The sequence below is a fragment of the Diuraphis noxia genome, unplaced genomic scaffold, assembly GCF_037042655.1.
Source record: "Diuraphis noxia isolate RWA-SAM2 unplaced genomic scaffold, SU_Dnox_SAM2 contig0003, whole genome shotgun sequence".
In the NCBI taxonomy this organism is placed as follows: domain Eukaryota; kingdom Metazoa; phylum Arthropoda; class Insecta; order Hemiptera; family Aphididae; genus Diuraphis; species Diuraphis noxia.
Window position 1 is genome coordinate 54,059,006 of NW_028301713.1, and position 24,305 is coordinate 54,083,310.

Sequence of the window (24,305 nt, forward strand, 5' to 3'; positions counted from 1 at the left end):
AATGTCTAGTGATTTTAACACATTTTATTAATTCAATATCTTAGACAAAGCTTTCTTAATTTCTCGTGGGCTGGTAGATGGAATTACATTTTGTGTTTTTTTGTTAAACACAATAATATATTGCAATTGTTCACATTTTATTGGTTGGCACCCAAAACATATTTAAATGCAACTCATCATACTACTTATACAAATACAATGCTATAGATTGTTTACACCAGTTCTTCTCAACCTGGAGGCCGTGGCTATATGACAGGGAGAACATAAAATATTTATTTCATTTAAAATATTTTCGATTATTTAATTATATTATAACCGACCATATGAATAATCATTTTCGATAAAGTCTAATGTTAGATTACTATTCTTAAATAATAGTCAAATTACATTAAATTTAGGGGGGCCTATAATAAAAAAGATTGAGAAGCACTGGTTTACACAGTTGAGGGGATCTTTGGTGGACAGTTTTTAAGGAGTTCGAATTAGGCAATTTTCAAATTGCATACATGTCGGTATTGTAAATGTGTGCATAGTAAATTACTGTGTGTAAAAGAAATACTATATAGAGCGTGAACGGTCAACAAACTATATTCATTTGTTTGTATTTATGTCTTTTTGTCCATCCTACGACCAAAGAAATAATGCAATAATATTTCAGAAAACTGATCTGAATTCGCTATGATTGGTTTGTATCCTAAGTCCTAACCTCGATATCGCAATCAGTTCACATTTTAAGATTTCTGATATAAATTCCAAAATCCAAATAATCAACGTTTCAAAATTCTGAAATTTAAAAATATTCAAACTAAATTTATAATTGTTGGGGGCGAAATTAGGAATAGTGGACTGGTCAGATCACAATAAGTAGATATAATAACGAAATTAAATCAGTTTTAATCAGTATTATCGTGTTGTACGATATTCGTATAACTAGGTCGATCAGTATAATATGATGGATAGAAGATTGGTATATTTTGGTTTAAATAACTGTCTATCACCGATCCTCTTAATATATTTTAATAGATAAACCATTCTTTATATCACAAAACCAACTACTGGCCATGGGGAAACGTTCCTGAAGTTTTGGTATATAGCCAACAGCACCATTGTTACCATCAGTAGTAACCAATACGTACCTATTCTGACTTATTACTAATACTATTTCAGACACAAAAATTAAAATTAAATTAAAAAAATTAAAAACAAACATCATTGCAAAACTTATACATTCATTGCTCCTCTGAGAATCTAAAATAACAATATATTATTTTATGATTCAACTGAAACCCAAAGGTAGAATTTATAAATTAAATGCAAAATACTTTTTTTTGTGCATAAATTATACTAATACTATCGACTGTAGTAGGTATCTACTATCTATACTTTATCAAAGTCAATAAAGGGATTAAGGGCCTATAATAAATATGTATATTATTATAACAGTATAAAAATTACAAATTATTACTCAATACCTAGTCCTGTGAATTTTTTGTATGAAAAATGGGTAGGTAAAAATGTTCACCAGCACCTGAGTAACTGACATAAAACTGTGTACGCCAATAATGCACTCACTGTACGTCAATACCTACTACTGTCTACTACAGTTACTATATTATGGATGTCTACCAAAATGTTCATCGCTGAAGCTCCTGAATATAATATAAACGTGCTGTGATAACGCAACTGGGAAAACAATATCTTTAAGGGAGCATATAATTTATTCACTAAAATCAAACCATAATCTAATTGTTGGTTTCTACGAAAATCTTAAAACTCATTTTATGGCTTAGGAACAAATCGTATGTATCCATGGATATCGTTAAATTACATCAAATTCATACGATTAGGTATATTAATATTTTATTAAAAAAGATATTATAATTTGTCTGAAAAAAAAACAATGAGATGATAATTTCGTATTATAATTATTACAGGAGTGTAAACGTATCTACCTTATTATTCAATAATTTGAAGAAAAAAATATTTTTATATTCTTAAAAACGTTCGTTGCATGCATTCATTATTTATATCAGACTATTTAAAGATTTCTACTGATGACATATATCAGTATTTAGTGGGGAGGCAAGCAATATGATACCTCACACAATTACGCCACTTTGAATGTGTTCTTTAATGTGTGTACTATATGTCTATATAAGCATCGAAAATTCGAAAGGGTTGACATGTATGTAAACAAACCGTCATGAACCTTGTTGTTTTTAATTTTAAAGTATTCCGGAAATCGACTATACGACTATGATATTATATTTGAAGAACAACGCGCGACGGTTGTTTATATCCTGTTAACGCGTACATATGCTGACAAAATGCAAAATGCAAATTGCAAATATCTATACATGTAAGTAATAACTATAATTACTAATATCCTCCCCTCCCCCTAATCGCGATTCGATGACTGTGATATAGCCGTTGGAATTTTGCGACGATTTTCCCACTGCCGCCGCCGGAACCACCACGCAAAGGAGCCGAACCAAGCTGCCGCTATTCCACGCCCACGTCACGCACTCCTATCGCCTACGCACCGGAACCAAACCCGCGACGGTCGCACCATCAGCGGTACGCGACAGCCATCAGCACCGTACGCGCACGCTCGGTCTACCGTAAAAACTAAAAAGCTGTTCCACCGTTGGCGCCCGTCGCACGTACGAGACCGCTCCTCCCTCTGCAACGCGTTTCGACCGCGAGTCACAACAGTTTTCCGCTCAACGCCGTCGCGACCGCATTCTCCCGGTGCAACAGAGTACAATACGCACGTGTGTCGCATTCGATTAACAACAACAATTCTCCAAAACATCATATCGCGAGTGACAACTTGACGCATAATACATAACATAACAATATACTGCTGGTGTCCGGGAGCAGTGAGTTTCCGAAAAAATAAAACACCCGCCGCTCTGAAGACCGCGTATCAGCATCACTGCTGCTCTTCGCATATCGTACATGACACCGCATCAGACAAGGTACTTTTTTTACAACCATTAATGCACTGTCAGAGCCGATGCATTTTTATAGAATATTACGAAACGAAATGTTTAAGACAAATTGGACCCTAATAGGGACTTCATTTTCAGAATTTTAAATAAATGCGTTTATACTGTAGCTCAAATTTTGATTATTTAGACCAATTATTTTTTTTGCGTTTTTGAACACGGTTATTTAAATATTAAAGTCCATTTATTCGTTTAAGTTTTTTTCTTTAGAATAATAACATTAATAACAAATAATAAATGATCAAATTCCGACTATTCTACGAGGCGAGAAGATTATTGTTTTTCTTGTAAGGTCATTTTTTATCGTTAAATGGTTTGGATTTATTGTTTGTACTTGTAAGACGCTACTAGAAATTGCCTGAAATTCCACATTTCAGCCGATTTAAATGTTGTATATCATGAGCAAATATGGCAAACATTTGATGCTTACTAAAATGTACGTCCTTCGCTACTTCCCGACTTCTGAGATTTATTATAATAATGTATTATATGTAATGAGTGTAAATGATAACGATTGATGAACAAACTTTGATATTTTACTTTCTAATCGTTTGAGTAAACCAGCTGTAGTAGTAAAACGTATACAGGCGTAATCGTAGTCTATCGCTTCTTCCCAAAATGGAATTTTTAATCGGTGCTTTACTACTGTATAACTTATGTTGACTGTTGAGTTAGCACCGATCGAAAATAACCCTTCGTAAAATATATATATAATGATCAAAAATAATAATTAAATAGGTATCTACCTCATTATTATAGAAAATATGCAATATTAGCTGCACATTCATAAAGCAGCTCAAGGTTGTAGGTATATTAATTATACCTGTATAAAAATAAAAAGAGTCCGATTATTTAAACAAATATTTATGTAACATTACTAACATAAGATTAAAGTCGACCAAGATGAAAAAGAGAGAGAGAAACATTTAAAAATGTGGTTGCTTTTTAAGTAGCTTTTCTTCATAATTGTTTTATATTAAAATTAGAAATTTATTTTCAGGTATACTCAATTATTCGAATTGTACAATTTTAAAATTATTTTTGTTTGTTTTTGATAGTTAGAATATTATATAAAAATTAATACGAGTACTTCGATATAAGAGTAAATTACCTACCAATAATAATATATTATGTATAACATAAAAACATTAAAATAACTTGAAAAAGGTTAAAGCATATTAGCGACCTACTACAACAGATAGCGAAATAATAATTCAATGAACTCAATCAAACTTTATCTTAAATTAATCTAAAACGCATTCCTTATATTATATAATTATTGATATGCATAAAATTAGCAATTCTTATTATTTAACATTCATAATATTTGTACAATATACACAATAATTTTGGAAAATGCATGAAAATTAATAACTAAGTGACGCAGTGACGTTATTCACAATTATCATACTTTATCGAGGTGATGTGACATTTGTAATAAAATATAGTATAGGTAATACATACACAACGCACTAGCACAAATAAACAATTACCAATAAAAACAAATTTATTTTCAAGTTATAAAAATAATATGATATTTATATACTATATTGATAGGAAAAAAAGACTGAGCCAATTTCGATAAAAATTTTAACGCCTTGGCCCGGTCTTTAAAATATGGTTGATGTGCTGCACTTTCGAAATGGGCGCCACGCATCTTAGAAAACTAAATAGATACGAAGGCGTCCGTTCTTATCCCACACTGTTATAATAATAAAGACGAATGATAAATATTCGGCCTTTCTGTGCCGTTTTTTTTGCCATCTTACTGCAGTCTTCCACTTTTTCGAATCCAAATTTAACCGCTGCTGACTCAGCAGTCCGTGGACAAGCGCCAACACTAGGAATAGCATTTTATATTTTTTTATATTGCTTCCCTTCAATGAACTCGTAAAAAAAAATAATACTCAGTACGCTTCTCTATAGTTTTCTAACGAAAAAAACCAATTGAACATAGAAACTATGCCAAATTGCTCATGGGGCGTGGGTGTTATTTCATTACTTGGTTTCATAAAATCTCCCTCCCGTAGTATACGCCTCCATTGACAGAAAAAAATCTAAATATGCGATCACTTCCGCCGCGGGGAACTATAATATATTATGAACGTAATAATATACAAACCTTTTAATTTATACTTTAATCGTTCACATTCCGCTATAGTATTTTTGATAAAAACGGATAACATTAATTAGAAAACGTTCTTTGTTTTGTTTAAATTCATTTTTTCGGAATTATTTTTGTGAATTTAATAAATATTGATAATTTATATGTAATACGAAATTCTTACTAATTTAAATTAAATTAACTTTAAAACTTTCCATATGAAAGTTAGTGATGTTCTATTAAAAAATAATAAATTAAACATTATAAAATATCTTCTACCTACCCAGATTCAATACAGTCATTATTGTAAACTGCTGCAGTAATAAAACCACGTTGGAGTTTTTTTGTTAATTTATCTGATTTCTTCTGTATATTAAATACACGTTCATAATTACATAATGTTTTACTAAAAACTCTAGAATGTATTATTAAATTTGTAATAATCTACTCATTACTTGTAATAATGCAGTTGTCAATTGTTGTCTGTTTACTATGATTAATAATCCTTTGGTAACCTAATAAATATGTTTTTAATTTAATTTCCATAATAAATTATGTTATATAATATATATGGTGTATATATAATGTATATCATGATAAAAAAATATTATACCGACTAATAAAAATATTGTTAAACATCAATATCAGCATGCTCACTCTCATTCTTTTTTTCAAAAATGCAGTTATTCAAAATCTGATGTGTGGAATTTTTATGTATACTTTAAGACCATATTTTAAAATGACTTATATTTTTTTTCATCTTAAGGAGTGTCCTTTTTAGATACAAACTTCTGTTTTTTCAAAAGAGCGCCTGTTTTCAACTGTACCTATATTATAAATAATTTTTCTGAATAATTTGACTATCAAAATTTATATTCGTACTTGTAGATTTCAAGTTATCCAATTGTATTCTAAGGATTAAAGGTCTATGATAATAGTTTGGGAGGATATTAGAAAAATTTTAATGATTAATATTAATCTACCAATATTCTTAATTTGTAAAAATGGCCCAATAAGTATATGATAAATACTTGTTCCATACGTCCATTTAATAATTTTATGAAAGTATTCTTAAAGACTATTATCCTTAAAATAAACATTTTAATAACTATACGAAACTACTCATTCGAATTTTAAATTAGGTACCTACATCAAAATTTTCAAAAAAACTATCCATTACAATATTTGCGATAAAAAAGGGGGTTTTTAGTCTAACAGAAGTTTGTACTGTCATAAGTGTAAAGAAGAATAGTACGAAAAAATACAAGAATTTTAAATTATGGTCTTTAAGTGGGTATATATTTAAAAATACCATAAATCAGAAATTGAAAAAATTTATTTAAAAGAAAAAAATGAGAGTATTAATAAGAGCATGCTTAGTGAATTACCCTGTAAGGCTGAGGCTGTAAACATGTACCAATACACAGGATTTTGGTGCTATGTGTATATAAGTATATACTTAATACGCTTATAACTTATAACGTTCTCATATAGGTTTATATTCTAAATTTATCGTGCATGTGCTGAAGATAATCAATTTGTGGTTTCATTGCGTATACCTACATGACAGCTGCGATGTGTTGTGTATAACATTATAACTTACACTGCTGTTGAATTTATAGACAAATATAAATCACAGCTCACAAGCACAAAGAATCTTTAAGTATATACTGATAATAAAGTCGAAATTTGCTTAATAATTTTATTTCACTTTTCTTAAATGTTTTTTTTTCACTCATTCCTTTATATATTTCGGTTTCTTGTAGATTTTTAGAATACCTACAATGCAAATCCAGACGATCATTATCGCAATACACGTGCCATAATAATAATTATAATAAAATATAAGAACATAATAATAATATAATCATGTATTTTTAGTACTACACGTTTACAACACCGTCTATCTGCAATATAATTAAATCGGGTACCTATCAATTAGTTAATTAAAATTTGTCTGATTTTTTTTACTGTACTTTTTTTTTGTTTCGGCGTATTTCTTAGTAAAATGTTTGGTAATATATTATATTAATAGCGTTTTCGTCTTGTAAAAATTACCACATCGTAGTGTTTACTGAAAATTGCAATGGTGTTTGTACATTAATAATTATGTAGGCGGTGTTTACCGATTGGGATACGCTTACATATTATGCGATTTCGGACTCAATATTAATGAATTTAATTTTTTTGATACGTCTGATTTTAAGGCGTTAATATAAGGTCATTTTTGTATGTTGAATATTGTCGTAGCCTTGTGTAGGTCGTATTTTTGTAATATGTAATTCATACCAAATCAGCATTTTAATTATTTGTATTTAATTTAGCACACATTATGTACTACATTAATACTATACTCATATTTGTCGACAAAATATTTTTGAAGTATTCTAAATATAAAGAATTTTGTCTACCACTCATTTTAACAATTTTATTATTAATATATACATGAATGTTTTGATATTGTTGTATTTGTAACATAATATACTACATAGAAACTAAGGAACTCATTATTCAAATTAAATATAATCGATGTCATTGCACATTATAATATCAATACATAAAATTATTATTCTTTATAATAATTGTTCAGTAGACAGTAATTCAGCATAATATAGTTTGAAAATAAAATATAATAAGTATGATTAAATTCAGAAACGAACCATTTATAAGAAATCGTCTGTTTTGTGTTATTGATAGCATTCAAACCAACGTTAATATAAAATGACAACTGACAAGTATATGACAAATAGGTAAAGTCTCAATGGTATAGGCTCATTTTCATATAAGTACACGTCGTAAGTACACATCAATATAATAATTTATTACATTGTCAAAGTACAGTTTAAATTCTCAAGGATGGATTTGTCGACTGTTTGAGTGTCATATTTTAGAAGTAAAATTGAATGGCCATTATTATTTTAGCTTCACACTGTGAAACTTGTTGTTATCCGATACGTCAAATTATCTTTTTATTATAATTCGCATTGTTTCAAAGGAAGAGGTAAATTTTATTAATTGTTCTAATCATTTATGTGTAACTTTTACGCTATACTATATACACATATAATCATCACGCATTCAATACGGTCGGAACTAGGAATACGTATATATTATGTGTGGTTGACGAAAACAAATAAAAGTTAAATCGATATAGCGTGTTTCTGTGTGATTAATAAGTAATAACGACACGGAAGGTCTAAGCGCGATACTCGTTAAACGTGCGTGGCACCTAAAACAGCAAGACGTCTGCTGTGGTGCAGTACCTATCTATATAGTCATATATTCAGTATACACTGTTTTACTTTTAATCATAATTCATAAGCCACTCGATGAAAAAGGTCGCATCGATGGAACATACAATATATTATATGGACCGTTGACTTTGAAGCAGATGTGGTAAAGGAGGATGAAGAGGAATGCCGGGATAGGGTTTGTTTTTAAAGACAAGTCGTAAACAGTTTTAAGTACGTCGATTTTTACTCGACTACTCACTCGGCGTCTAGGCCCCGTCGCCAACAGAAAATTACGGCCATCGTCCGCAAGAAAGCGTTTTGTTTTTGTTAAATAAACCATTACAAACCCGTCACAATAATAATAAAATAAGCAATAATAGCATAATTATACACAGGAATACAGGTACAGGATGTTTAGAATATAAAATGTTTAGGGCACGTATATTAAGTTCCTAGACACACCCCATGTGTATATAATACAAAATACATTACATATATATATACCATTCAACATTCAGACTCGCATATGTTTAATGTTTATGAATTATTACCGGGGTAAGAAATAACAATAACGAGATGTGTTTATATATAATTTTTTATATTATTATATACATCGCCTTATTGCGTGTCACACTACTTTTCGTTACGGAAGAGAGATGACGGGATGACGGTGGAATGTATGCTGCGTGTAGCAACAGTGTCATTTCAAAGGTTTCGATATTATATTGCGCCTGTAAATAGCAAACGTCCAGACAATTTAAAAACTCCTTTCCACGCGAATAGCTGTTGATATTAATTATTGTATCGTGTTCACAGTCCAGCATATACCATACTATATAGTATATACTCCATAATAATATTACAGCCGTTTTGTAGGTCATATAGCTACAGCCTACAGAGCTATAATAATAGTATGTTATTAAACATATTCAAATAATTCAATGAATAAATCTTATATCTATACTAGAATAGTAGAATCTGAACAAATCTTAAACTAAAAAAGTAAACGAATACACGCGCGGGAAAATATATTTTAGAAACAAGGAAGTATCTAAGTTTTGTAGCAGAGATTAAAAAACTTCGATGATTAGCAAACATGTACCTACATTTCGATTCTTGATGAATTTAATCTATTTCACTCTGTAATATAACAGATTATATTTAAATATTATGGGTACGAGATATCTACGTATATATTTTGTATAAATAATCAAGGGATATTATGAATAATTCATTTAAATTAGCTGGACATTTTTAATTTTCAATAGCAGTTTTTATGATTTTAAATGCAATATATACAGAAATTAAATTTAAAAAGTTGATTTCTAAATTTGAATGGAATCTTATATACAATATTGAATATAATATTATTATATTCTACTATAAACGCAAACACTCAATTAAAATCTTGCATTTGAAATTCCAATCAACTAATAAAATCAAATGGCCAAACTAGTTACTATATACAGATACTATATATACTTGTACCTTGGTAGTTAGGTACATATTAAATACTTTTATGAACATTGAATACAAATAAATTAAATTCAGCTCCATAAAATCAATCAAATAAAAATAAATAATTTAAATAATATTTTTGAATTTCCACCTACTACGCATATTAAATATTGACAGGTTTGTATTTTACATTTTTATCTGAAATTTGAATGGGCACCAAATTCCTTGATTCCTATTTTGTATTCATAACATATATTATGCTAGGTACCTATATATAGTACCTATACTGTCCATCGTGTCTTTCACACTTCTGACCTTGTCGTGGTCTACTCTCAAGTTCCATTTGGGTTTTGATTTCTATCGATTTTTGACGAACAAGTCAAATGTGTTTGTAACTATAATATTATTATATTAACAAATTATTGCCTATGTTATTGGCAATTTCACATCATCATTATGCCATGATTTATAGCACAACAACAATTATACTTACGTTTTAAACGTGTATGGAAACAAATAAAGGAGCGCGTAGAGGAATGGAAGTACAAAAAAAAAAACAGGGAGGAGGCGGTGTAGGCGCAAAAAAAATGGAAAAAAAACAGGCGCGGGTAGTACAAAATACGTTTCAGCGACAAGGTCAAAGCAACGCCGCCAAAGCCGGCCGTCTCGTCGTCGTCGCCGAGCAAACACGCGCGGGCGCACTGTTCTCAAGGTCACGCGCAGAGTCGTGCGTAGCAGGCAGCATTACACAGAGAAACGACGACGGCGACACTCCCCCGGCGGGACAGGCCCGTTTTCGGTCTTACGTCATTGACGCCTCGGCGGCGGCGGCCACTCTTCTCCTTATTTGGTATCGGTCACACACGTATATTATGAACGTATATTATGATATACAATAATAATAATAATGCTATGCGTTATGCGTAGTACGTGCGTGCCGTGTGTCCTTTCCAATGGAGAAAAACGGAGGCAACTCCATATCGGCAATCGGCACCAGAACGCGTTCGCGCGCCTGCACGACATTAGCTTATTCTTACATTTATTTTCTTCATCTGCACTCCACGAGAAGATGAGCTTATCCCATATTTTTCTTACAATCCGTTTGCTAAGTATAGTAAAATCTGTGTATATATTATTATATATTTTGTATACAATCTGCAATGGTCGTCCGCAGAGCTATACTTCTGCAGACGGAATCTATATTTTTAGCCCCCTTCTTTAGTTGTCCCCTCCCCTAGACGAGTATAACGTAAAGAAATTGTTATTTTTTGTTATTTACGAATGTATATATTGTTATAATGATACCTACAAGCTACAGTGTATATCTAAACTTCCTAAATAATAATAATATCAATGACAATGACAATTATATTATATATAATGACTAGAGCCTTACCTACCATCTTACATTTTCAGTTAGATCTAAATCAACATTTTCGAAATTTTAAACCGTTAATATTATTGTTCTGTAAATACCTAGTAGAATTAAATATCTTTAACGGTATTAACATTGATTATAGAATATTCTATTATTCTATTCTATAATCAATGGTATTAAGCGATGTTACTATAACATCATGTTAGGTGGTAGGTACTCCTATATTATAACGATAGTATACGCAAATATAAAATGTTGTACATATACATGTTGTTAATTTTATTTATTGGCGTGTTTAAGAAAAAAATCAAATTTATTTGGTAATAACAAAAAAAACGGGTCTAACTTTTTAGAACCCAGTTATAACATGTCAGGAGGTGCACAGGCATACCAGCTGGCATACCTATACATGTTTAAAACTGTAGTCACGTTTTTGTTACTCATAATAAATAATAATATAATATATAATTTACTGTCTATATAATAATTATAATAATTATACATTATTATTATCATCATTATTAATAAGATTGTTTAGCATGACGATGTCAAACGATTTATCATCATCATTGTGTCGGCGGTTAGGTGGTACAATAAACTCAAATTAGTGATAAACTGATAACTGCACGCGAAAAGTCCAAAATTTGATGTACAATTATCGTTAATAATAGTTGGTTGAGCTGCAAAAATATAGTGATTTAGTGATGTCTAATCGCTTTTGCGACTATAAACGATAATTATTTATAATTCTTCAGTGTCATGTTAAATGGTAATGAGAAGGGTAGTAGCCATAGTTGTCAGATTATTGGGGTGTTAAATTCCATTTAATGTGCGTCACTTAAGCATAGGAATTGTTCATGCATTACTAAATCATTAAAAAAAAAAAAAAACAAGAGTCCTGTAAACGTCAGTCATAATATTATTGCTAATAATTATTATTATTATTATAGCATTTTTTTTTTTTTATGCGTTAACACCAAACAGAAATGTCAACATTGGTGTACCTACATAATTGTTATTGAGCGATGGAATTTCATAAAGCGTCATCAATGCCAAACACTGTATTTAGGCATAATACATATATTATCATTACAGCGTCGTCATCGTCGTTGTATTTTACTCGAGATAGGTAGCTATATAATATAATTGGTAGGTAGGGTATACACATGCTCACTGCGACATGTTTGTCTGCTCTGCACACGATGTTTTCGACGAGTCATTTTTAAACAATAGCCATTTACATAATTTAGAACTACTATACCTGTATAATATATTCATCTTATTTTTATAATGAACCATTAATGTCTATAATATATTTGGTATATTAAGAGAACACACCCTTCGACAAAAATTTCACACTAGTTATGTGTACAAATATATTGTCGAATAACGAAAACAAAGAGAACAGAATAAATAAAGACTATTCCATACGGTCCTGCTGCAGGCTACAAATGCAGAATAGATTCATATTGGATTACGTCCAAAATATTAATAAGTATGAAGGATATTCGAACCCACAATACCATAAATGCAGTGAAGGTATCAGTGTGTTTGTTTTTTCTTCACATTTTTGATCATATTAGGCAAAAAGGTCAGTCGTTTTAGAATGTACGTCTTCCTACTTTATGATATTCTGCACACCAATGACAATATTATAGAGGTATTTTAGTTACAAGGTACCTATTATAAGTTATATTTTGTAATTTGTATGGATATCTTATAAGTTATAAACAACTTAAATCTACAACTAATTTCTTGATCTACAAAAAAATGTCTATGATATTCATATTATGTCATAGAAACATCGAATATGTATGTAAGTTAATATAAATTAAATATAATTAAACTTGTGGGAATAATTTACTTGTCCTGCTTTTGCAGAATGCAGATGTTATGACGATTCGTTGGTCTATTTATCTATGGGCACATATTATTACAAAATAATAAGGTTGGCTCAAGGCCAGTTCTTCATTCATTAGAAAACTTCCTAGTTATACATTGGTACTAAAACAATAAGGAATAAATTTAAACATAATACTACAGAACAAACCAAACCATTAAAAAAAATCAGACGCAAGGTATTGGTGTATTGTGTGTAGTGGTACTATTTATTTAAAAATAGTTACTATAAAAATATGAAGAATGTTATCCAATACATTTAATATTTCAGTAACAGTTAAAAATTACAACGACATCTTTATTATTATATTTTAGGATCTTGGTAATAAATTGTAAATTGTTGCACAATAATTATGTCAACATTTTTCAAGTTCTTGTCTTCTTTCCGAGTCTATAATTTAAAATATATATTTATTTTATACAATAATATTATAAAAATGAAAATTTAAATTCTATATGATTATAATTTTCTGAATAAATTACTAAAAAAAACTTCAATCGATTATCATCAGTCTTCAGATAGGTATGCTATTATTAATCTATATATTGAAATGGTTTTCATGATTTTCCAGACATTTTTGAACAATCTAAAAAAACCAATAAAATATTCAATCTATATTGATTTACAATAAACGTTCTCTAACTTCAACTCACAATTGTACCAAATTGAGTGGTGATTTCATAAGAACAAATATAAACAACACTCCATTGCTGAACCATTAAAACGTGGTTTAATAAATCCTATCTTGAAAAATTTATTTAAAGAAAATTAAATTTAAGTTCAATATTTTTTAATTTCCATTTATAATTGAATAAACTAATAAACAAATAATAATAAATACTAGAAATATTAATGAACTATTAAATTGAATAAACTAAGTTAATTGAAGTATAAAATCTTAAATCTGCACGTGTATTTATTTTTTATTTAACGAAATTAGAGATTGATGCAGTCAATCCAAAGTTCTAGTTACTCACGAAGTCACGTAAATATAATATTGAACTAATTTCTTCGTAATATTTATAGGTCATATTATGCGTTACAAAATTAAAAGTATGTCATTAAAAATGTTTATTTTAAAAACCCTATACAAATATAGAACAGCTGCTATGGCCTATTTTATTTTCATAATTTCACTGGTGATAATGATCACGAAACAAATTTAATATCAATTAATTACTTGTTTTTTTATAATTTTAAAATCTATTTAACCTATGCAAGACTGCGCTTAGATGCGTATGATTTTTTACAAAAAATTTGTAATTAATTGAAATAATTTTTTTTTGTTTTTACATAATTTTAAGTCGTTAAAATATATCTCTAAAATAAAAATTTCTGATAAAATCGTATTTTGGACGAATTGTATTTAGATTCCAGGTAAAAAGTATTTAAATTTCAGATTATTGGAGTGGAATGACAAAGAAGTACCCTCCAGAATGTTGGTCCATTTTTCCGTTTATCGAACTATAAATACGAAATTTAAACTGTTATTATTATTTATTTACCACTAAGTTAAACCACTTGTCCGAAATTGGATTTTTATGGATTAAACAATAAAACATCAAATTACATTCAGAGTACTATCTGCATCGGATTATGCTATGAAAAATGTATGTTTTCATTCTAAAGCGTAAAAAATTTAAAAAAATTTAGAGATACAAAACAGACATTTTTTCGAAAACATTTGTTTTGTAACGACAAAATGAGGTTAGGTGTATTTTGAAATATTGGTAATGTGTTATATTAGATCACACATGTTTTACATGTGTAGACCATCGCATATTATAATTGATTTATTAAACCCTTTATTATTCTTACTCGTTATTATTTTTAAATTTTATCAAATTATGACTTATAATAACTATAATATTACCTATAAATTTAACTTGAATACAATTTTAACATTTTTCTTTTCGGCATAGTTTAAAAGATGACTTACCATCTATTACCGATTCTTTATTAAGTTTTGTATGTAGAACTATTATACTTTTACGTTTTACATGGTTAAATATTTAAAATTAATGATGTACATATAAATTACCTATCCTTTTTTTGTACCAACGCATTATTATTCATATTATACATATAAAGATATCGATCGCGAGATGCCAATCTAAAATATTTAGATATTTAATTATATACCAATTTTAACTATTTATACATATTATGTATGCTTATCGTAGGTATCTATAAAAAAAAGTTATGTATTCATAAAACAGTCAATAATTTAAAAAACATTGTAGACCATGAAACTGGCACGGACACTCAAACTATTGAGATTGAGCGCATGTGGACATGTGGTCGATATTAACAAAAAAGTTACCTTTATCTCGACATTCGATTAAAACCGGGTATAAAAAAAAGTTTATACCTAGTGAATAAATAATATTTATTGTAATATTATAGCTTGTAAATTTATTTTTATTGATTTATATTTTATATATGCAAAATAATACATAAGAAAATACTAAAATGTTTTTAGATATCCAATAAATATATTGGTCAGTACCTAGTCAATATTGTAAATATGTAGGTCCGATTGGCCACTTCCTAAACGAATGTTTATCTCCTTTCATATATAAATATATAATGCACTTAAATATTTACAGTAATATGTACTATATATAAATAATAGTTACAAAATATAATTCCATAATTGAACTGTACAACTGTGTATTAGTCGCAAATATTTGTATGTGAAATTATTTACAACATAGTTTTTGTTTTAAAATACAAATTATAAACATTCTCTCGTGCTAGTATCATTGTCTTTTATCATAGCATGCGCTATATGTAGATATAAATTTTCAATAATATTAGTGTTTGTAATGTTTTAGGATCTAGAACAATGTATAGCAGACCCAATCAAAATCAAGGCGAAGCGAGACTCGGTAAGTACCTAAATATAAACTTCCACCATGAATTAGATTAATCACGAATTTATCTGTTCCTACATGGAATATAGATAATTTATCTAATATTGTAGTATTAGTCACCTGCAAAGTAGGTAATACTAATTCCATAAATGAACACTATTGAGTCTAAAACACATTCGGAAGAAACCAGTTGTGTATGTTTGATGTATTCATGCGTCATGCGGATATTAAATCGAGTTTTATGAAATAAATATAATATAAATAACTGAATACATTATTCGATAAGTCCAATTTAAGATTTTTAAAACGAATTTTTTGGTTTTTAAAAAAAATTGAGCCTACAATAAAACGGGGAACGTATCAATTCCGCAACCTTACCAATTTTTACTTAGCTGCAGTAAATTTGTTTCCTTCTTAACTTTATTACAAAATATATTTAATTTTGACTTAATTAAAGAACTAAAGTTTTTAGTCGGCTACGTATGCTTAAACATTTAATTAGTAACAAAGTCGTCCCTATTAATATTAAAGTCTATAGCTATAGGGAAATGCTAAAAAGCCCAATCTAAATAAAATACAAGCTTTTCAAAATATGTCTTTAAGAAAATTAATAAATGCCCCTCTATATATATATCAAACTATACCCTATATACAATGTATAATATACATAGATTGTAACTTATAAACTATTCATGACCAAGCTAAATGTTTCTGTAGACAATTTTATAACTGTCTTTCTATACTCATTCAAATCATTTAATTAAGAACTTATCATCCCTCAAAATCCCATACAGCCCCCAAGGCAACTGAAACGTAAATGGTGCAGAAATTTAGTCCCTAGTACTCAAGACCCAACTCGGTGCGCCTAGAAATTTACTATATTAATATATATTAAATTAAATTAAATTAAATTGAAAGTGTTATCAGTGGGAGTGGCTCCTTTCTCCAAATTAGTAATTATTCATTTTACCTGTAATGTAGATTGTATATTTTCTATTAAAAATAAAAAATAAACAAAATAATATTTTTAGAAATAATAACTCAAATATAAGTACTTACAAGAAAATTGTAAATATATGTATTAAAAACAATATGTAGATATCTATAAGACTATAAATTATATTTATATGTTAATACGATAATAATAATAATAATAATAATAATATAAGTATCTTCAAATAGAGTTCAATATAACACCAATAAATTAATACAAATTTTTTTTAAATTATATTTGTATGCAAGTATTTCATATTATATTTATGTTAATAAGATAAAACTATATTTTTATTTCGTAAAAATTATGGTTTCCCTGGTGGTGAAATTGATAGGTTGTTTTTAAGTTACCTGTACTGACGGAATCGTAGAAATCTCCAATAAAATCCACCAATCGTACAATATTGTGGTGGCCTGTGTCTTTATAGTTACTTACGTCAAAAATATTTGATAGTTAAACGTATAAAGGAAATGTCTGGGTTATAAAACATCCTAATTCCTAGGTGAAGGTATAAATATATATATAAAAAAAAATAAAACGTGTTCATTTACAACTGCTATTTTTATAACGTTACAGTTTGTTTGAACGTTGACACATTTCGGCTGTCTGGACCGTAGCTAATACTATTAAAAATAGAAACCTGAACAAACATATTTACATAAGGATATTTCACCTTCACAATTATTATTTTTTCTAAACGACCAACTATAAAAACAAAAAATAACATCATGTAAAATAATATTCAACTACTTTACTTGGATATTAATTTATCGTCATTCGAGGTTGTACTCAATAATATATCATGAGTCATGATATTATCATTCTTAGTAGGTCCTACCTGTCTAATAATTATATTAAATTAGTTAATTATTATATATTTCATTATTTAAATATTTTGTGAAGTCAACGCTCACCACACGTTAAGGTGTAACAGGGCTATTTAACAAATTTCCATTATAAATACTACTATATTTGTCAAATAGTACTGTACACCCTGTATTCTCTCCTCCAGCTCTTCGCATAACTAAGTATTTTCGTATTATTTGAATTTTTTCTGCCCCAATACTTGCATTTCCATTTATTTATTAAAATATACATAATGTAGTCTCAAAATTATTGTAGGTACTGCAAGGTGCTTAGGTATTAATATATTATTATTATATCTACCAATAAATCATAATTGAATAAATGTGCTGCAATTTCAATAAGCCTCTTACTTAGAATAGTAATGTCTGGATTATTAAATATTCCAGGAATAACACCTTGACACTGTTGTCTGTTATGTTTAATAGGTACCTAACGACGTATAACGCGTGCGTACATAATTAGTTTAAACTTGAGCATTTATTATTGTTTAGAACTGTTACTGGACGACTTGCAATCCACTCTTCCACGTAAAAACCATGGACTCAGTAACACATCGTCAACTGGGTACAGAGAAGTTACTAAAAGTACATCAAGGACGATTGGTAACGGTCAAACAGAAACTAACAAGGAATATGAAATCCAATATCTCAATCCGGCCAACAAATCCACAATGCTCACAGAAAGATTACCCGATCTTCAATCGGTTGACTTACTGGTGGGAGTTAATTTATCAACGAACGCAATCATAATTGAATTATGGTGTCATATGTCTTATAAAATAACTTATTATTAACATTTAATATTTCAGCGACAAACCAACAATGGAAAAAATTCCGGTTACGAAACGGTTTCGTCGTACCAGTATAATAAATCGACAGAAAGTATGTTGATTGTATTGTTTTAAATGTTTTAATTATATTTTTATTTAAATTACGTTTGTAACCAAATATTTATAATTTTTACCTATATTTAGGCAAAAATACAGTTCCCAGACAAGAAACGAACGGTGTTAACATGAGACAAAGTATTTCTGAACTCGATTCGTTATTAGACGATTTGAATCATGCTCAGAGAGTTGGATTTTCCAATTCCGGAGTTAATAGACACGAAATAACAACTAACGAATCCGGCATGTAAGTTAATTTAATTATTTTAATTATTCTAGATTTAATGCATTTGAAATTGAATATTCCATAACGCATGACCAATGCTCTAACTAAAGCATTTATGGGATGGCTGCAGCTGCATACGAGTAAGGCCACAAAATAAAAATGTTATACCTACTAGTTAAGTCCCGAATTTGTTTTGGTAATTTATCCAACTTGTGTCCTAGATTAAATGTTGAAACATAATTTTCATTTACTATTGCTATAATTTTATAAAGACAAAAAATAAAAGATTATTAAAAAGAAGGGCAAGAATAATTAAAATATGTGTTTATTTAATTAAATATTATTGTTTTTAATTACATCAAAATATACGATACAAATTATTTTGATACATTATGTATACAATGTAATATATTTATAATTTTTATTTATATATTGGTATGAGAATAAAGCTAAAGAAGTAAGTAATTATCTAACTGTAGAACAAAGCACGATCAATTGAGATGCATCTTATTTAATATATGTCGTATGTAAAACAAACATTTAAATATACATCAATGAAGGTGGTTAGTATGGAATTTCAAAGGTCTAGAAATGTGTTTTCAATGGAGCCCTAAATTTCTAGTTAGGCCACACTGTAATGAACAGTGTGAATTGTATATAGTACTTTAGTATATGCTTACCAAAAATCATTGAGGATTCATTTTGAGTAGTAGCTACCTAAAATAATCCATAACCGAACTTGTATATACGTACAATACCTGTAGTCTGTATTCTGTAAGTATCCCTAGCTTCAACCGTCAAGGCTCTAACTCTGGTGGTTTGAAAATCGCAAATCATATATTTAGACTACTAAACTTATAATATAAAGTAACACATTTTAGCACAACAACTATTTGAGCTTTATCACCTTAAAAAAAGGCTATAAAAGTGCAAAATACAATGATATAATTTAAGCTAATTATATTTTCATATTTATTTTAAGGTACTCTTAATTAAAATATCGATTTTTAAAATATTATGAATTAAAATGTAATTTATTGGCGGTTAATGGAAATTAATTATGTCAAAGTATATAAAGTGTTATAAACTATATGAACTAATTTTATTATTAGTTTTAACTGTTCTATTTTAAATAATACGTTACTATTTGACGTATATTGTTTAGCTATCAAATATTATTATAGGCATTTTTAATTTATATGAACAATTCCGTTGATAATATACTACTTTATCAGTTTACCTATACTAAATTTAAAACTTAATCATTTTTGTTACTCTTATTTTTTAACTTATTATTCAAATCGAATGGTTAAATATTTGTAAATTATAATTATAGATAATAAGTAATAACTTATAATTTATTTGCGCTTTAGGCATATGGGCTATTATAAAAAGGTAATTTTTTTCACGTTTTTTCGGCTTAGTTATTAACTCATATTTTGTGGTTATCGACGATAGCTCCCAACTCGTATCTGTCCCAGCGACATCGTCGTGAAAATGAACTATGGCTCATTGATTTCTACAATTTAACTTACCTATTTTTGTTGATCTATTAACAGTGAACCATTAAGGAGCAGTACGCCGTATAAACAGCAATATAGTAAACACGAAGAACATAGGTATGGAAGTCTTAACCGATCTAAAATGCCAGGGACCAGTGAAGTGGTTTCCACCTACGAAACGTCGACGACAAGCGGACAACCTTTAGGTGAAACATTTTGAACTGGAAATTAAAACCCCAGTAGGTATAGACATTATTGTGTGTGATACTCATGAATATTTCTATTTACAGATTTAGATTTGACCGATGCTCCTCGTAGTTATACTAAATTACTTCAAAACCAAGGTCCGGGAACTTATCAGACCTCGGTTTATTCAAAAGAAACTACGAAAAAAATAATACCGGGCACCACAACTTATTCGACGTACCAAAAATTCGGTTCACCTACAACGGACCAAGGTCAATCTAAAGTGTATAACTATTCAGAAGAGTATCGTTCTGATAGTAGGAATCGTTCGTTGAGAGATTTGCCACCGTCTCCTCGTCCGCTTAGATCTTCATCTCCGCGTTCACCGTCACCGCACCGTTCGCCGTCACCCATGTCGTTTGCTCAACCACCAGAACCTAAAAACTATTCTAGTAGTCATACTTATACGAACAGAACAACGTCACCTCAGTCGGTCCAGAAGTTCAGTCCATCTGATCCAAGCAGAATCAAGTGAGTATTATACATTTAGTTTGCTATATATAAAATATTATTTCGTGGGATCGTAATGAGTGTGTATGTCGCAGCGAAGAGGTGACCTGGGTCGCTCATGCCACGCCCCCTGTAACCCGCCGTTTCCCCGTGAGGTTAGTAAAGCGTTTTGGAGGTTAATATTGTGATCGTACGTGAGGTTCATAGTTGTGTTCAGGGAATGTGACGTGAACACATAACTTGCTATTATAATAAATTACCTAATTATGCACAAATGTTTTTTTTTGTAGCGTGGATAATAACTTAACTTCACCGCCTGGCCAGACGGTTTACTCGTATAAATATTCAAGCGAGACCAGAGAGAACACAAAATATGGACAGCCAAATGGGTACACAAAACCTATACACCAAGAACAATTGCCACTACGCCATTCGCCGTTCCCAAGAGATGAAGCTGACACACCTGGGCTGCAGAATCCACCGAAACGGTTAGACGACTTAATGGCATCGTTTGGTGACAGAACAGATTACACCAACTACCACAGTAATAGAGAATACCACTCGAACGTCAAGGATTACCAGTCCAAGTCTAAAGATTATGAACACGACAAGGCAGCAGAATACACGATTCCGATTAAGAAACCACATCCGGATAATCTAGCTCCTGAAAGTAAAGGCCCTGAGAAATTGTCGGAAGTTAAAGAAACTGAAGTGACTCAGTCGGTCGCCGGGCCGCCAGTGTTTTATCCTCCCGGATCAACGACGTTTGTGAAGAAGGACGAAGTAATGCAACAGGTATTAGAACCGTTTTTAAAATCAAACATACTATGTATTATCGCTCAATCGGTTATATTTTTTTATTTATGTCTTACAGCAAGGTCAATTCGGTCAGGGACAAATGAAGGCCAAGGCCAAAGGAATGTACAAGTATAAAAGCAAAAGCAAATCAAAGGAAAAACAAAGTTCTGGAGCAACAATGGTGCCAGTATGTTTGCCAATGTGCTGTGCCATGCCATGTGTTATTATGTAACCTAAGACATTATATTTATATAACTTTACTAATTTATAATTATTTACTAGACATAAATAATAAAAATAAAAATAAATCTTATGATGGCCTGTTAAACTTAGTAGGTACCTATCCTAAAAGTAAAATTACTTAAATACATAAGTTATTTTATTTTAATAGGTCATAATAATAAAAACATTTTTAACAAGAAAAATTTAAACATGATATTCATTACAATAAATAGTATGACGGTTATTCTTACTAGTTAAAAGTTGTAATTTAAAATGTTGTCTTAATAGTTAATAATAAATTATCATCTGGTTACCTATAATCTTACTAAAATTTTATTTTATACTGAATAGATATTTGAATATTACTTATGAATTAATTGTTATAAATATGAATTTACCTGTATGTTTTCAACTTAAATACTTTTAACATACAACTAACCTTGCTGTAAGCTTATTTATTATTTGTTTTTAATTATTAATTATGTATTTTCTATGTCACAAATGGTTATTAATTTATGTAACTAGTAACTACCTATGTGTATATGTATAAATTGAACACAATTTACATGGTTATCTTTTAATTGGCCAAGTGAAAATAACAGATGTAAATTCTACAAGATAAAATTCACGTTTTTACATTTTGTTATTTTGATTACACATGTAACAATTAATGTTAATGTTTTTAGTATTGATAAATAACATACGGTTATTTTATAAAGTACCGTCATATTACTTATAAGTTCTAGAACCGCAAATTTAATAGTCTCGTGTCAAGTGTTCTGGTGTAAATTATGTATTATACGTAGGCCCTTAGGGACTTATTAATTATTAGGTATATAAAAAAAAACATTCAACCATTACAGAGTTGAATAAAACACAGACCAAATTCACACTTACAAATTAGTATTCTAACAAACCATGACAGCCTACACACATTGTAATAATTAATGTTTATGACAATATTATTTTGGGTTCATAGTTTTTTTTTTTTTTCAATAATACATATTTACATGACATAACAATAATGTATAATATTATTATATATTATACATTTATACATATCAAACGCATTAATTTTGTATATTTCTAATGATACTTCGAAGATTGTTATTTATTCATGTAATAACTTAGCGTGTAAACAATTATTTTTACGATTTGATCAAATTTTATTGAATTTTATTTTGACAAATGTTTCAGTTGTTTTGCACGCATGATTTGTACTTAAAAATTAATTTATGCTGTTGTAAAATTTTGTTAAAATTATTTTTATGTTGAATAATTGTTATATTACATAATCATACAAATTAAATCCACATTTTTGTTTTTATATGTATATTCAAAAATAAATAGGCATTGTGTATAAAATATCATGGACCAGTCATCGTTGGTATAGGCCGGTGAGATAGGCAGACACAGTTTCAGAAATGTTTAGCTGTATACCAACGAATATGCTTTGAAATTGAAGTGTTTAAACTTGAACAAAAGTTTTTCCAATTCACTTTTTTAGCATCTTTTAAAAAATGGGTAGTGGCTGTACAGCAATTTGTTTGCAACAAAAAATGTTTTGCGGAGAATGCTTCATAGAGTTTTCAATTATAGATTGTCTAGAGCCAGAAGAACTGTGGAAAATGCGTTTGGAATCGCAGCTAGTGTTTTTCGAGTTTTACGAAAACCTATAATGCTTAAACCAAATAACGCTGATCGTGTAATTTTTGCTATCACTTGCCTTCATAATTATTTACTTACTAAGAAAAACACTAGATCATTGTACACACCCTTTGGAAGCTTAGACCATGAAACTTCCGATGGTCAAATACTACCAGGTACATGAAGAGAAGAAGGGATGCCTACCACTAGTTTATTGAGTTTAAATAGAAATGGACCAAAAAATTTTAGTGCAACTGCAAAAGATGTTAGAAAAGAATTTATGAACGATTTTGTATCAGTTGATGGAGAACTACCATGGCAATACAACCGTTGTCTACTAAACCTGGAAACTATACCTTCAAGTTTGGCTTAGTGATAATAGTATTTCATCATGTATAAGTTAATAATGTACTTATTATTATTATCATTATTAACAATAAATATACAACAAACAGTCTTGTAATTTTATAAAATTTGTTGGTGAATTTTATAAGGTTTGGTATATTA

General features: G+C 29.3%; 1 protein-coding gene across 2 annotated transcripts; it reads left to right on the top strand.

Moving 5' to 3' along the window:
* Positions 1 to 2,625: 2,625 nt before the first annotated feature.
* Positions 2,626 to 23,460, top strand: LOC107173248 (uncharacterized). 2 transcript variants are annotated; one of them, XM_015523706.2, is made up of 10 exons: positions 2,626 to 2,981; positions 15,922 to 15,975; positions 18,313 to 18,536; positions 18,630 to 18,702; positions 18,795 to 18,954; positions 20,493 to 20,641; positions 20,726 to 21,152; positions 21,227 to 21,286; positions 21,422 to 21,926; positions 22,006 to 23,460. In XM_015523706.2, exons 2-10 carry the CDS (start codon positions 15,933 to 15,935, stop codon positions 22,159 to 22,161), a joined length of 1,797 nt encoding a protein of 598 aa, XP_015379192.2. In that variant the 5' UTR covers positions 2,626 to 2,981; positions 15,922 to 15,932; the 3' UTR covers positions 22,162 to 23,460. The 2 variants fall into 2 exon arrangements, with proteins under 2 accessions (XP_015379192.2, XP_015379202.2); XM_015523716.2 differs by lacking the exon at positions 21,227 to 21,286 and having other exon boundaries at positions 2,634 to 2,981.
* The last annotated feature ends 845 nt before the right edge of the window (positions 23,461 to 24,305 follow it).